Source organism: Hyaena hyaena, unplaced genomic scaffold (assembly GCF_003009895.1).
Source record: "Hyaena hyaena isolate Hyena2069 unplaced genomic scaffold, ASM300989v1 scaffold_785, whole genome shotgun sequence".
Lineage (NCBI taxonomy): Eukaryota > Metazoa > Chordata > Mammalia > Carnivora > Hyaenidae > Hyaena > Hyaena hyaena.
In genome coordinates this window covers 561,826-578,785 of record NW_024081420.1, presented here as the reverse complement: position 1 = coordinate 578,785, position 16,960 = coordinate 561,826, and the positions used below count along the sequence as shown (strand labels likewise).

Sequence of the window (16,960 nt, the reverse complement as noted above, 5' to 3'; positions counted from 1 at the left end):
CATTTGTGCCTAAATTCAATCTGCTTTATCATGAAATTGTCAAAACCAGTGTTATATTTAAGGCCTATGGGTTGCAGGAGAAAGTCTGTTGAGCACAGAAAGTCCCCTTTAAGAAGTGATGTTAATTCCAGAGGCCTGTGTGCCCAAAGGCGTTTGTCTAGGGTTTCTCATCATCTAGATCCCTTAGGAATACTGTGACATGGGGCCTTATGACTAAAAGTTTCTTCCCCATCCAACCTGTGCCCTGAGATATATAAAGTCATCAAATCATTAGAAGTTATTGTGTAAATAACACAGTATGTAGAAACAGAGGGGAAATAAACCCATAAGCCTCTAACACTAAATAGGAAGGTTTTTAAAAAATATTTAAAAAAATTTTTTAATAGTTTATTGTCAAGTTGGTTTCCATATAACACCCAGTGCTCAACAAGTGCCCTTCTCCATACCCATCACCCCCCTTTCTCTCCCCGCTATCTGCCCTCAGTTTGTTCTCGGCATTCAAGAGTCTCTCATGGTTTGCCTCCCTCCCTCTCCCCCACTATTTTTCCCCTTCTTCTCTTTTAAATACTTTTTAAAATGTTTATTCAGTTTTGAGAGAGAGACACAGAGTGTGAAGTGGTGAGGGGCAGAGAGAGAGGGAGACACAGAATCTGAAGCAGGCTCCAGGCTCTGAGCTGTCAGCACAGAGCCTGACGCGGGGCTCAAATCTATGAACCATGAGATCACGACCTGAGCCGAAGTTGGACACCTAACCAACTAAGCCGCCCAGTCTCCACTAAATAGGAGTTTTTAACCTAGGGAGTCTACAGACATCTAAAGGACCCATGAATTCACAGGATCCATGATCTTGGGTGGCAAAAAAAAAAAATGTACCTTTATTTTCATTTATCTCTGATAGAAATTTGGCATTTTCTTCAATTATAAATGAAGGCAAAAAACTATAGCAGTCTTTTTTTAATTTTTAAAAATATTTTATTTATTTTTGAGGCAGAGAGACAGAGCCTGAATGAGGGAGGGGCAGAGAGAGAGGGAGACACAGAATCTGAAGCAGGCTTCAGGCCCTGAGCTGTCAGCATGGAGCCTGACATGGGGCTTGAACTCACAAACTGTGAGATCATAACCTGAGCTGATGTTGGATGCTTAACCAACTGAACCACCCAGGCGCCCCAAAACTATAGCAGTCTTGGCAGTATGTCCAACAAAAGGAATAAAAATCTTGTCATCAGATATTACAGTTGTCATAAAAAGCTTGAAACACTATGCCTTATCATTACTTCAAAATTATGGTAGATATTACACCTGTTGCTAGATCTCAATTAACACATTATTGCTATGTTACTATATCATAACAAACATTTGACAACTGTATTCATTGTAATTGGCTTTCTTTGTAAAACTACATGTTTCATTTTATGAATTTAAAAACATTAATATGAAGGGTACCTGGCTGGCTCAGGTGGGTGGAATGAGAGACTCTTAATCTCAAGGTCACAGTTTGAGCCCCACGTTGGTTGTAGAGATTGATTACAAAAAAACAAACAAACAAAAATGAAAACAAGAACATCATTCTGAGAACAGGCTACTATTGGGCCAAGGAATCCATGGCACCAAAAGAGATTAAGAACCTTTGTGTTTATGCCCATTACTTCATTCTGCCTTCTTTCTGTTATTAGCCATCATTTTATCTACTTTTTTATTTTTAACCAACAACCTAAATTCCCTTCCTTGTCCCCAAGTGTCCTTTCATTGGTTCAATTATTAAAACCAGATATGTTTTCACAGCTCAAGTCCTATAGAGAACTGGTCCCTCTGATGAGAATCCTCTCCCCTTTCACCCCCAAATCCGGGCCTCTGTTTGCATGGCTGACTTCTTTCCCATCAGGCAGAGAGAGCTTAAATTCTCTGCCTGGATTTCCCTTCCCAGGCAAGGTCAACATCTCTCTCTTTTCATTAAGCTTGTCATCACTCGTTCAGTATTTACTCTTCCAGGCAGTATGCTCTCCCGATGGCAAGGCCCAAGTCTGCCTGATTCACCATCATATACCCAGCGCCTAGCACAGAGCCCTGGAGACTTAATAACATATCCATAGATAGGTCATTTTGTAACTTTTCATTTCATGTGTAAGTTTTTGATTTAGTGTTATTATATGCATTTTGATGTTGCTTTTACTTACTGTAAAGCTGCATATTTTATCAAGTATAAGGACTTTACTGAAATAACTTCCCTATACTGATCAACTTGTTTCCACCTGTGATTAATACAAATAATGTTCCAGTAGGTATTTTCATATGTAACATTTTATTTTTCTTGTTTTGTATTTAGAATTGTTTTCTTGGTATAAATTACAGGAAGAGAAATTAACTGGTATAATGAATGAAATGAATATTTTTATGTTTTTTTACTTATTCTATGATGCTGCTTTCCAAAAGAGTCTTCTTAATTTGGGGCACCAGGGTGGCTCAGTTAGTTGAACATCTGACTCCCGATTTCAGGTCAGGTCATGATCTCATGGTTTGTCGGTTCGAGCCCCGCAATCGGGCTCTGCAGCTGGCCATGTGGAGCCTGCTTGGGATTCTCTCTCCCTCTCCCTCTGTCCCTTACTGGCTTGCACTGTCTCTCTCTCAAAATAAATAAACTTAACAAAATTTAAAAAGAAGTTTTCTTAATTTAAAATGCCATAAGTAACATAAACAGAACATCTAATAATTTTTCAAAATACTTAAAAATTTTTTACTAGTTATTAATCATTCTTATGGATTAATCAAAGGATTGGATAAAATTTTTGTTGAAAAGAGTAAATAAATAGCTCTTCCATAACTCAAAATGTGGCACCCTAATTTCCCATTAAGTAAAAATATTTTATTTGTTACTGGAGAAGTAAGAACAAAGATATTGTCCTAGGAAAGGCAAATTGTTTTAACTTAAATATGGCCATTCTGCTAATCAAATGTGTAAAAATTATCATAAAATTCTGACAGAAGTTCAAATATTTGAAAGTAAAGAATAAAAGAATCTCTATTATGACAAGAAATCCTAGTATTTATGTCATTTCGTATTTGAAAGAAAACAAAGCACATATTTTCTAGAGGCTAACTAGTTGATAGCATACAGAAATTGTTAAAAAAATTGCACACTAAGAAAATGCTTTGCAAGAAACGAGAAATCAAATGTATGAGCTGACAAGTTTCTCATTTACTGACATAAATGCTGGAAGGGACTTGTCAGGCAGGAGTGTGTTTCTTATTCTGATTACCCCCTACCCTATCCTAGTCAGTAGCCAATCCTGGCTCCAGGCAGGGCTGCTTCTACCTAGGGAGCACCCAGGTTTCTTCCTCAACAAATGGAGGTATGTTGGGTTGTCTTTTCTTTTAGCACTATAACTGTGCAGTTTGTTGCCCTAACAGGTGGGGCATCCATCTTATTGAAGACACAGGGAAAAGAGCTAACCAGGGTCTTCATGCCCTGTCCTTAGTCTAGGGAAGGTGTTACAGCTTCTCCGTTAAATTCTTCTTAATGGTATTAATTTAATATATGCTAACTCTGTGACTGCCATGTGCAGGATGAAGTACTAGGAGCCACAGAGGCCATAATGGATGAGCTACATGAACCAGTGGGAGAAGGAATAGACATTTCCTCCATTTATAAAAATATAAGGAAGACCAAGAAGGACCTTCCACATTTTTATATAACCCACTAGGAGAGTGAGGCTCATCAAGCCTTCATGTCTGGAGGAAAAACACAGTGTAATACACAAGTGTAAATAATTGCCATTTGATAATAAAACAAGCACATAAAGAGAAATGTAAGTGCAGGTCCACTGTTGCATGATGGCATGACATGATGTGATCATAGAGTCAAAAGGACAGGGCTGGGAAAGGTCTTTGAACAATAGTTGCTTTTTATAGCTAGCATTTATTGAGTCTTACATGATAGGGAATTGAAGCAGGCATTGTTAGTTCATTAATCCCGACAACTCTGGGAAGTAGGTATGACCCCTCCCATCTTATAGATGGGGAAACAGGTCAGTGAACCTGATTTGGTTAAGGTTATCTGGTCAGTGAGAAGTGGAGCTAATCTGTCTGAATTCAAGCTCATGTTCTTTTTACTATGTTATATATGCAAGGTATGTAAATGGCACTCAAAAATCATACCATAGTTAATATGTCTGTATTCAAAGCCATTCAAAACTTGATTTTTCAAAAATAAAACCTAGGGTGGAGATAGAAATAATGCACATTTCTGAAGTGTCAGACTTCTAGAAGTGTCACTTTTGAAAAAAAAAAATCTCAAATAGCCTTCAGAAAACACATGCAGTTACAGTTCATGGACCTTTATCCAAAGGTGGCATATCATGGTTGTGAATTTGAGTGGCTGCCTGGGTGGAAATCTGGGCTTCAAGTTACTTCATCTCTGGATGACTCTGAGCCATCATTTCCCCTCACTAAGTCTCACCTTCTAGTATCCATCAGAGGATTGTACCATTAAATAAGATAGTATACATAAAACATTTAGCATAGAAGTATCAGGCATATGATAAACATTCAGTTACACATTAATTATTGGTAGTACTGCTGTTAGAATTAATTTTGCAAATAAGCCTAATAAGACTGAATCTGGTTTTCTAGAATCAACTATATTAGGTGCAGCATAATGGAAGATGATGATAGCTGACTACCGCCTACCACTGATGGCAACTAGAAGGGGCTGCTCCACAAGAGGGTAAAAAACAACAACCCAAAACTATAAGAATATTAATAATGGGCATTTTTATTATGCTTTACATTTTGCAAAGCTCTTTCAAAGTGATTTTTTTTTTTGATCCATAAAACACCACTGTGATGTGGGGAGGGCATTATTTCCAATTTACAGATGAGAAAACAGAGGCTCAGAGACTTGAATGCCTTTTCTGGAGTCATGGTTAGTTAAAAGAGCAGAGTACCAGGGTCTACAGATGTGCTGTGCAACTCAGTAGCTATGTATAGTACTTAAAATTAAATAAAATTAAATACTCAGCTTCTCAGTAGCACAAACCACATTTCAAGTCCTGACTAGCTATGCATGGCTCATGGCACTCATATTAGACAACACAGATTGTAGACCATTTTTACCACCACAGAGTATTTTATTAGATAGAGCTGACCTATAAAAATGAGAGCACCAAACTATTAATGTGTGATGCCATGGCCAGTTTACATAACAGTAAACCTGATACTCTGAGAAAGAAGTCAGGGAATGAGAAAATATTTTATAAGTGTTTCTATGAAAAACACTTTAAGTTTTATACTGTAAAGCTAAATTTGTGTAGTACCATCAGAACTGAGCCTAGAATTCCCCAAAGTCCCTTGTACCAGTACCCTGAACAAAGAATCTACAAATATTTATTAAGTGATTCTATTTGATCATCCACCTAATCTCAAAAAATATTTCACTGTAAGAAAATTTTTCCTGAAGTAAATAAGTGGAATGTAATAAAACATATGTAATAACCTTCATTAAAATCTCAGGGGCATTTATGGTTGTGCATTTATAAAATTATTCAATGTATATACAAAATCTTTTTATATTCCAATATCTTATCAATGTAGAAAGGTCATAAATAAGTCTAATCAAAATAGATGACTACCAGTTAAAATAAATATGTCTGAAGATGAAAAAAGTTTTTTTATAGTGATATAAGCCTTAAGAAGATATCTAAGGTTTTGCTTTTTGGAATTGTTTATAACATATCCTGAGTAAATTATAAGTTAATAGAGCCCCAGTATATCATAAGTAAGTCTCAACTTTTGCTTCACTTCCTTAGAGCAATGTTAGCAAATATCTTTCAGAAGTGGAGAAGCTGACAATAAGTGCTCAGTATTATTTCGAAGTAGTATAAAATGCTCAAAAGTTTCAGAAGTTAGTTTCCAGAATATGACAACATTTAACTAAGAATCTTCAGCCTTGCCTGGCAGGATGCTGTTGTCAAATTCAAGGTGAATGGGCAAAGATGGAGCCAGTTACATATTTTAAATTCACTTTGAAAGTCTTAATGATATATGTACATTTCGTGAAATATGAGCCTTAGTATAATGGTCTGTTCTCTTTAGACAGATGAGACTCAATTTATGTTCTACATGATTGTACCCCAGAATTTCAGACTTAAGATGTTTGTCATAAATATAGTTAATCTATTATTTTATGAGGGATACTAAATCTCGGCCTCCTGGATTTGGATAGATGTATGCCAAATTTATGATGGCACTTGTCTATAAATGACAGATGCTGCCGAAGCTGAAAACTATCATTTTCTTCTATTCAACAGCACAAGGTTCTGTTGCTAGAGACAAAGTGGGGGGAGGGGGGAGGGAGGAGGCCATTACAAAGACCTTGCTGGCTAATCGATGAAGTCTGGTGGCCGTCAGTGGAAATGAGAAGTTGTCACTTGGAAAACTTGGCCCCATTTGTAACAACACATAAAAACTATGAAACACACCGGGGAGCCCATAAAAATGACGAGGCGAGGGTCTCTTCATTTGTATCCTCGGCAGAAAGACTCTTTGACAAAACTGAAAATACACTTTTATAAAGCACTAGGGTAACCATAAAAAGCTAAACTACGTACGGCCTTTGCAGGTAAGTTGATAACCACTTTGGGGTCATACTTGAGGAATCGCCGCAATGCAAAAGCACAATATGCTGGAAACTAAAATGAGCTGTTTTGAGGTACTCTATCCTCTCTCCTTCCTTCTTTTGTCTTTTCTAACACTGTCATCTCACAGTCCCCATGGTAGGATCATGGGTATGGGATAAACAAAACCATTTCCCTATCCCCAGTGGGAATATTTTAGATGAAATGATTCAGAATGCTACTGAAAATGTGGACAGTGTTCAGGACAACTCAGCTGGACCCTTTAGTGGGCAGTTCAAGATTTCTGCCATATAGGAGATCCTCTATCCAGGGTCTACCTCTATTTCAGTGAGTATATTTGGCTTTAGGCACATAAAATCTGTAATTGTCAAACTGGTAGCATTTACTCAAAATGAGTGTTTTCATTCAGATTTGCCCTGGAAAAGATCTGTAACATCTAAAGCTTTATTCTATTACAGTTAAATGCTACAGACAACATACTGCATCGGAACTAAGGATTTTTAATAAAACAAAGCCTTAATAGCTCCTTCAATGCCATATATATATATATATATTTTTTTTTTTTACTGAAAAATATCAACAGTCAGCAAGTAATTTAAAAGTAATACACAAAGTGGGCAGGGGGATGGGTTAAACACATGTCGCGTACCTAGGAGGGCACTTGTGATGAGACCTGGGCATTGTGTGTGGGTGATGAATAACTAGATTCTACACTTGAAACTAATACTGCACTGTATGTTAAGTAGCTGGAATTTAAATAAAACCTGGGGAAAAAATAAAAATAATATATAGTCCTACTCACTAATTCTTAAAAATCTGGTTTAGTGGTTTCTGAATTTGCCCATTGGGATACCTGTATTTATTCCTAAGAAAGAGAAATGTAGAAGTAATGGGAATAATGGCATATGCGTGGAGCAGGAATCCTGTCTTCCTATTCTGACTGTATTGGGATATGAGTGGTGCAAACTCACACAAATTATTTCACATTTCCTAGACTCACAGTCCCTGTCATTACTATATTTTGGGGAGCAGCTTGAAGTTGGCAACTATATCTTATTTTCCTTTATAGGCCTAATATCTAACACATTAAAAAGAAAACAATAGGTTGGAAGCTCTTTGACGGCAGGAAAATATCTTTCTGTTTATTGTCGCACCCTAGTATCTGGCAAGATATACATATACGCTATATTATTAGTATAGATAATAAATATTTCTCGAGTAAATGAATGGGTATGAAGTTTATTGCACGAATGAATAAAAGATGGATATTAATTTCTGCCCTAATAGTCACAGGGATATTGAGAGGGTCATACAAAAATGTATACGTTACTGGATTTCGTAAACTGAAAATTAGAAGGTATTCCTATTGTTATATTTTAACAAGAACATACTGGTTTCATTATCTTTGCTCTCAACTGCATTTATAAATATATCTATAGCATTTTGAATCATTCCATCTGCTTTCATCTGTTCAGACAGCAACTGATTAAAGGCTGTTTAGCTCTAAATAGCTTTATACACTTTGAACTAGAAATGGATTTTCCCCATTTAATATCTAATTAATTTTAAAAAATCTAGTGCTAAAGACTAGACATATGGACCATTAGGGTTGACTATCACAATATTTTATCATTAGGTTAATTATAAAAATATTTTATTATTTTCAAGAAATAGTGTTTTTTGAAGGCTCTTTTTTTTTTTAACCTGTTATGAGGGATTAAATGCTGTCACAAAGAGCATTCAGTTTGATGTATAGGGCATATTATCACAGGGAAGTGTACTGTCATATGGCATTATGACACGTGAACTCCAGGGAGAAATTTGGGTCGAGTGTCTGGCTAATATGTCCCAGTCATCTTCCTGAAGCTGCTTAATGCTTGCTGTGTTTTGACCCTAATTCTCCTAAAGCACATTTCTCCTCCCTCCTACCATGTTTTGAACTCCCATTGATGCATCATTAAAAGTTGGGATAGATCCTCGGAGACCAGGAAACCATTTCTTTGGATTTTACATTTAATTTTTCTACCCCAACTTCTAACAAGGGAATGGGACAATTATTTTTAATTGCCTTTAATGGAACAGATTTAATTTTTCTCAAGCATGTGGTCAGAGCTTCTTATAATAAATGAAATACAAGCTCTTATAACTTAAACTCATTTTGTTTACTGAACTGAGAGAAAAAAAAGAAACCTTGCCATGATACTCTGAAATTTTTATATCTGATAGCTCCATTATAATAAATCTACCTGTATTGCACAGACCCAGCTACATTATGAGCCACATTATATCTCCAAATGTATCATAAAACAAAACAAAAAAAGTTTGTCCCAAGTGCCAAAATAGCAAGTAATAAAGCTTTTCTTACTCTTGGAAGATTGTTAGGCTGCTTTAAAAAAAATTTTTTTTTAAATTTACATCTAAGTTAGTTAGAATATAGTGCAACAGTGATTTCAGGAGTAGATTCCTTAATGCCCCTTACCCATTTAGCCCATCCTCCCCCCCAAAACTCCTCCAGTAACCCTCTGTTTGTTCTCCATATTTAAGAGTCTCTTATGCTTTATCCCCCTCCCTGTAGTTTTAGTATTTTTGCTTCCCTTTCCTTATGTTCATCTGTTTTGTATCTCAAATTCAACATATGAGTGAAGTCATATGATATTTGTCTTTCTCTGACTAATTTTGCTTAGCATAATACCCTCTAGTTCTATCTATGTAGTTGCAAATGGCAAGATTTCATTCTTTTTGATTGTTAGGTTGCTTCTTAGAATAAATAATCTGTGCTTTTAAGGAACAAACAGAGGTCATCTGTGGGTCCAATACTCCCTGTTAGAGACTCTGAAATACTTTTCCTCGACTGATGTTTGGTGAATCTCAGGATGCTCCTCTCCCAGAAGATTCTTTCCTTGACATCTGTCTATTTCCTCTCCATCAAGATTTGCACCAATTGAACATAATTTGGCCTCTATTGCTAAGTTACTGGTGCTAAAATATGAGAATGGAAATGGAATTAGCTAATTATGTGGATGTTGTGAACACCTGGATACTTGAAATTTGGTGGCTGAGACATCAAGTAACTCACACATTCACTTGTGATTTAAATATCTAAGAATCCTGTAGCTACTGCTCATGTCCACTTGATAGGAACTCTTTACTCAGAAAAGAAAGACCATTGCTAGGGAACTTCAGTCTCATAAGAATTGGTAGTCAACTGTGCCTTTGCACTGTGACTGTTACTCTAAGTTTTGGTTGATTGCTTAGAGACAATACTGTCTCAAATAAAACATTTTGGTCAATTAAGTGTCACAGTCACTATTCCTCTGCCCTTTCCCTTCCTCTTCCTCTCTACATTCCTCTTTGACCATTTATGAAGGACTTGGTTTCATGTCTTCTGTTCTTCTAAAACAGGATTTTAAATGGAATAAAAACTAGTTTCCAAAAAATCTAAGTCTCTGGCAAAGCTGTGGGAGCCTTTTAAGGATTTAGAAATTGGTAGTTAGAAATAGATTACACATTACATAGTTTAGACCAGATTTCTCATCTGGGCAAAGTTTCTAATTTTCTAACTTGAAATTTCTACTAAATAAATGTGGGAATTCTTGCTTAGATACTGACATTCAGTTGAAGGTGACGAAAGAAGATATATCTACTTAGCAAATACAACTTGCCTTCTTTTTAAGTAGTGCCACCTTTCAACAACTTTGGTATTGCTCTTGTGGATATGATAGGACAAATAAAATATTTCACTAATATTAATATTTATAGAAACCATAGGGAAATGAAGAAGTTATCTGAATGACCCAACCAATGAATTACCAAATAAATCACACAGATTTTGAGTAAGGAAACATGGAAAATGAGGTAACCCCAAAAAATCGGTAGTTACCATTACTTCCATGCCAAGTCTGGACAATGATACAGTGAGTGAGGCCAGTACTGTTAGACCACAAGTGCTTTGGAGTGGACAGAGAAGTGGCAGAGGAAGCAGAGGATGCACAATCCGAGACCACCACATAGCTACTGAAGAAGAGATTCTGTGGCTCTCTGGCTCTCTCCCTACTCTCGCCCCCTAGGGTTCTTCTAGATCTCAGTTCTCTTTCCTTGTTTATACCAATACTACACTTGACGCTAGTGTTCTCATTGCTCACTAGGCAAACCCAAGTGCTTAGAAAGTCTCTTTTACTAAGATTGCACTAGTATTTGACAGTAGGAATGAATCCCTTGAATTGTTTAAACTTTCACATATGTTCATTGGGTACCTTGAAGGTATAAGGTACCCAGGTGCCTGTATTAGGATTTTTCTATTTCCATATTGCTTTTTTCCTTGGGTGTATATCTTAGTCTTTGACTTTTTTGGTGTGCTTCCTTTCCTCTTCTTCTATATCTTTCCTTCTCTTTTTAATTGTCTTCTCTACTTTTATTGATCCTTCTCTAGCACTTTCTTTCCAGTCAATACTTTTACTACTCTCCCTAGACAAACCCAATTCCCAAGTAATAATATAACTAAGGGGAGCACTGAGCATACATAACAGCAGTACTGGAACATTTACAATACCTGCCAATTGTGCTATTAGCTCAGAGACACAAAATAAACTGAAAGAATAGATTGACATTGTTTTATCATTTTGTGTATAAGTTCTGCTTTGCTTAAAGAGCATAATTCAGGTAATAAAACCTTTAGCAAGGTAGGTTTCATAGAGGCAATGATATCCTGTAGAAAATGAAACTAGGCAAGAAGTTAGGAGATGATGGATCTTGTTCTTCCAAATATTGGGTAACCTCCAGTAACAACTGCTGCAATATGGACTTTGCCCTAGTTCGGTATTTTGTAAACTGTGGATAATACTTTTTCTGCATATCTGATAGACCTGGGTGAAAGATTAATTAGATAATATACATAAAAAGACTTTGTTCTTTAGAAGGAAAGAGGTGTGATGCAATAGTCTAGTATTATCTGTTCATCAGATAACATGATCTAGTGATTCTATCATACAGAGAACAAAAAGGTTTTATTATCACATTTGGTTTAACTCAACCCGAGGCTGCAGAGCTTTTAGGACCAGCATTTCTGGGACCTAATCAATAATTATCTCTTCCTAAATAGTCTTTTTGCCTGACCAGGCTTTCTGAAATAAAGCCTTATAGTAGTGGATTTGCTCTTCTCCAAAGGCCCTGAGCAGCCACAGGAAAGCACTGTTAAGTCTTCCCCTCAAATTTTACAAGGATTTGAAGACCAGAAGAGAATCAGAAAGGAAATGCGTGTGGGCACGTGTTTCTGTGTGTGTGTGTGCTTGATTATGCACATGTGCTTCCAAGAACACACAGGTCCCTGAAGACAGTCAAACATAAAGAAAAGAGATATAATCTCTTAGTCTCCTTTCATAGACACTGTTCCTCAGTTAGTCACTAAAACAAGATTACCTATCCATCTTGCACCCTGAAGGCAGTTGTGAGTGTGTGAAAGCCTTTTAAACATCCAATTTCATGGTGTACATGCTAGAAAAGTGGTTTTTTTTCCCTCTTTCTGAATCATTCAGTTAGATTCTACTCAGAAAAACTGCTGATTCACTGGAGTATGAATGAAATAGAGGGTCTTTTTAAGAGGCATTTTCCCTAGTATAGCCCATTTTCAATTATGTAAAGTTCTTCTGTTAGTCAACTAATAACTTTTTAAATAGCTCCCTTAAAATTCTCAAGTTCATTTGTAACTATGAGGGGAAATCTACATAGATCTTCAAAAATCAAAATCTCTTATTACTGAACACATTTCCAGATTCATTTAATAATGCCACTCTCAGAAAACTTCATCTTTTTGCCCCTCCATTCCCCTTTACTGTGGTAAAATAATATAAAAATGTCTAGTCTATTAATAAACAACTTTAAGAATTCCTTCACTGAAAATGACTATAGCAAAAACCAAACATAAAATGAATAAAAAGGTAATAAACTCAGTATTTCAAATTAGATCCATTTCTTTTGTCTAAACACATTGTGACCAAGTAGCCTTTACTTATTTTCATGCATATATACATATATACATATATATATATATTTACACACACACATATATATACTTAAATGTATATATTTAACAACATGGAATGGTAACATATCAAATGCTTAGATTCCGTGCAAACACATAACCTTTCCTGTGAAGGAAACATATTAATATTATAAAAACAAATCATGGAGAGTAACATGCAACGGCCGAGGGGAGGAGTGTAGGGTTGGGGCAGGGGACCAGGAGAAACACAACGAATGTAAAGAACAAAAAGTGTCATTGACCTGATTTGTCAGAGCTGTTGCCTGTGATTGGAGTGATGGAGCAGCTGGGATTAGCCTTTGCGCTGTCCTTGGAAGAAACCATTTTGGGTTTATTTTTCGTTGCCTCTAGTGCTTTGACCTTCTTGGCATGTTTACTTCCTTTGTAGTGGGCCTCGGCCTGGCTCTACAAAGGAGAACAAATCAGGCTCATTTTTTTGCTACTTACAAACACCACAATGGATGATCATGCAGGAAAATATACATTCAATCATAGGCACCACGGACATTTACAACTCAGAACTCAACTACAGTTTTGGCATTTCATGAAGTGGTGGACCAGTATCTAAGGGGTTTTTTAATACTGAAAGCTTCTCTACAGCACAGAGCACCTGTGTCTTTTAAAACCAGACATTACATGAGTGGACGACAGGGCCAGGCCACAGTTGTGATGAAGGTGAGCTTCGTCACCAGCTCTTTTCCACCACTCCCCTTGGGGTTATTCTTCAAACATTTTGCTGGCAGCAAGCTGCTTTGAGTGTCCTCCCTGGGCCTGTCCTTCCACAAACATCCCGCTTTGTTTCTCTTCAGCTAAAAACCTGTTTGTCCTGTACTTTTTCTGGACTTTTTTCTGAGAGCAACTGATGCAACAAAGCAACTTGCTGGTGAGTGGAAATGGTGCTACATTTTAGAATCATCTACATGTGCTTCATGCATCATTTTGATGATCCCTGTTCTAAGAACAGATAATTTATTTTTAGTTTTGTTTTTTAAAATTTTAATGTTCTCTTTGAGAGAGAGAGAGAGAGCGAGCATGAGAAGGGGAGGGGCAGAGAGAAGGGACAATTCGAAGCAGGCTCCAGGCTATGAGCTCTCAGCACAGAGCTGATGCAGGGCTTGAACCCATGAACTATGAGATCGTGAGCTGAGCCAAAGTGGGTCACTTAATCGACTGAGCCATCCAGGCACCCCCTAAGAACAGATAATTTAAGCCACAAAGGAGGTAGGGCCAATCTTTGTTTCTCATCTCAGATGTGATTCTGAAGTCAAAGCAGTTCATATTCCACTCACTTCTACACAAAGCATAGGTGGAACTGTGACTTCAATACTACATCAAAAGGAAGAAAAGAGATCAAGACAAGTTACAATTAAAAATCTTTAAAAGATAAAAACCAGATTATAGAAGAACAAGAAAACATTTAATCAATTTATTGACATTTGGAAAATCTCTCTCTGCCTAAAGAACAAAGATTTTATATTTTGGGCATCTAGCACTAATACACATATTAACAAAAGAATCTAAGTATATTTGCTTCAATTTCATTTTGAATAGAACCTGAAAATATAAACCCACATTTGGAAGAAACAAACAAAAAACCAAGTTAAAACATATATTAACTGGTATATTAACTTAGTTATAAAGGAGAAATGGATGATAAACTTATCATAAAATGACTTTTCATTAGAGACTTTCTAAAATAAAAACTTTTTTAAAATGTTAGTTTTCCTTGTATGCCTGTATGTGTTTGAAGATGGTTATACTAATGTTTTCATTCATTTTCCTCAGCAAGCAGAATGTAGATTGGGTGTGTAAGTGTGAATGTGCACACATTGTGTAAGTAGGGAGGTGGAAGTAAAAATGGACAGAAGCAGCCAGGTTTTAATTCTGCATTTCAACTAAAGATATGTAAGTGATTTCCTTAGCATAGAACCCTGATCGCCCAAGGTCAATAGCTTTATACTGACTTATATTGACTGTACACAGTACCTAACTTCCTGAATATCTTTTTGTAAATATCATTTTAGATCATCATTGACTTATAATTGCTCTTAGTTGGTTTGCTCAAGGGCTTCTCATGTTGATCTCTGTCAAGCTGGGAAAAAAATAATGATCCCAAGGGAGAAGAAAAGTACAACATAAGTTCTTTATGTGTTATGAACTAAGAATGGTTAAGTCTAGTTAATATAGATGGTTGGATATAAATTAATAAAATACACAAATAAAAATTCAAAAAATTAATAACATGAAGTAATAACAATAATAACTAATATTACTGAAACTCTGCCAAACATAGTTCTAAAGGTATTATGTGTATTGGCTCATTTAATCCTCAAAATACTCTGTGAGGTAGGTACCATTATCAATCAGCATTTTACAAACAGAAAACTAGGCACAGAGAAGTTAAATAACATATCAAAAGTAACACAGGTAGGTGTAGAAGTCATTCTGTTGATCTGAAATGCTTACATGGATACCCCTATTTAATGATTTGCCCACCCATTTACATACACATACTCACAGTAAGTTAACATTATAATTTTATTAAAAGGGAAAAATTACACACAAAAAAAGCATGCTGCTTTTAATGACTCAGCGAAAGAATATGTCTTAACAGAAGTTTCTATGAGTAGGAAAAATCTACTTACTTCTTAGGAAATATACTAGCATACTACATTAGATCTGATTCTTCTGTTGAAGAGCTGAGCAAGTCTCACTTTTTAGGTATATAACAATTTCTACATGATATCAGGAGACCTAATAACTCATCTTTCCAAGTATACTAAATAGTGTGATGTTACTTTGTGCCCTTCAGCTAAAGAAATGTATGGTTCTCTAAATAAAACCTCTTGGCACAAGATAAGCAGAGTGTCATTTCCTCAGTGACAATTTCCTGGCACCACTGCAGAAAGTTAACAGCATCAATTAGCACCTGAGACAAAGATCCAACTAAGTGACACCTCACTGGATGCCAAGATGGAAAGGAGTCTCCATAGCCATGATCCACTTCCCCTTTGAGTTTTGGGGCATGGAGAGCAGTGCACCAAGGGATCTTAGCTTCTACTGAATGTTACTTGGGAAGGACTGTGGAATAAAGATAGTGGCAGGCACCACTCACTCACATTTGGCATCTTTCCAATTTCCGTGTGGTATTCTTGGTAGTAGCACTTTGCTATCCTCAGTACTGTATCTGGGGCAGTGTCAACAGCTTCTAAATCCTGGGCAAATCTTCAAGTGAAACTGAGACACTGTTAAATAGTAACACGATTAACGTGACTTCATTATCTAGGACTCTCCTTCGTTGAGGAGGAAAGAAAGAAGGACAAGAGCCAGAAAACCTGTGAGCTAGGCAACACAATCAAGCCCAATCAACAGTGGCTCCTGTATCACTTCTAAGAGACTTGGTTGACCAAACTGACTTACTTTACATCTCAGTGACTAAACAGCAGACATATTTTTCTCTAGCTCTAATGGCTTGCTTTCTGCTTCCCCACCAAAAGTGCTGCCATGCCCCTAACTGGCAATGATCAAAGAAATCTCTTGCTGAGAATTATCAGAATTCGAAAGTTGTCTAAACCACTCTACTGACTTCCACACAAGAGTTCAGCAGTATCTACCTTCTTCTCTCACAGGTCACCCTAGTAGCAACCTGACCATCTACTGGTGAAGGAATAGCTTTGACAGGAAATGACATCCTGGAATTTTCTCTTCTGTTTTAGCTCCACTTTTGTTACTAAAGCCTTTTGTTTTCCCAAAACCTCTACACCTCTCCTCCCCAGTGGACCCCATTGGTCCAAACAAAAAAGATAAAGACTGAGATAATGCATTGCTTCAAAAATAAAAACACTAAAATTTCTAAAATCCACTGTACTCTCGTCTCTGGTTTTTACCTTATTCCTAATTTGGACTTTAGAGAGGTGCCAAGGATCTTGAAATATGACATTAAACTGTGTTCATTTTGTACAGAAAAGACAGTCCGAAGAGAAACTTACAAAGTTGGGAAGAACAAAGTACTCAACTATTTATTTATCAATAAGTCCCATCTGGTTGCATTTTAAAAACTAATTAGAACTCTTTCTTTCATTAAAGAAATTGCATCAGTAAAACTACTGGTGCCTATTTTTCTGAGACCTCAGATTTCAGTGTGTTAAGCAGTGTTACATGGGAAATAGCAGAGGTTAGTTAATTTTCATAAAAATTCAATACACTAAAACGCCAAATAAGAAAGAGGTCAAATAAACTACCATAAGAATGGGCTAAGCGAAAAAGGGGAAAACATTATTATTATAGCACAAAG

At 36.5% G+C, this 16,960-nt stretch overlaps 1 protein-coding gene across 4 annotated transcripts in view; it reads right to left on the bottom strand.

Annotated features, from left to right (window-relative positions):
- Positions 1–16,960, bottom strand: part of ZNF385B (zinc finger protein 385B) — a 319,758-nt gene that overhangs the window by 17,936 nt on the left and 284,862 nt on the right. For all 4 annotated transcript variants that reach the window (XM_039219068.1, XM_039219069.1, XM_039219071.1 and 1 more), the window contains one exon: positions 12,909–13,071. In XM_039219068.1, coding sequence (XP_039074999.1) covers positions 12,909–13,071 — 163 coding nt within the window. The remainder of the gene's footprint in view (positions 1–12,908; positions 13,072–16,960) is intronic.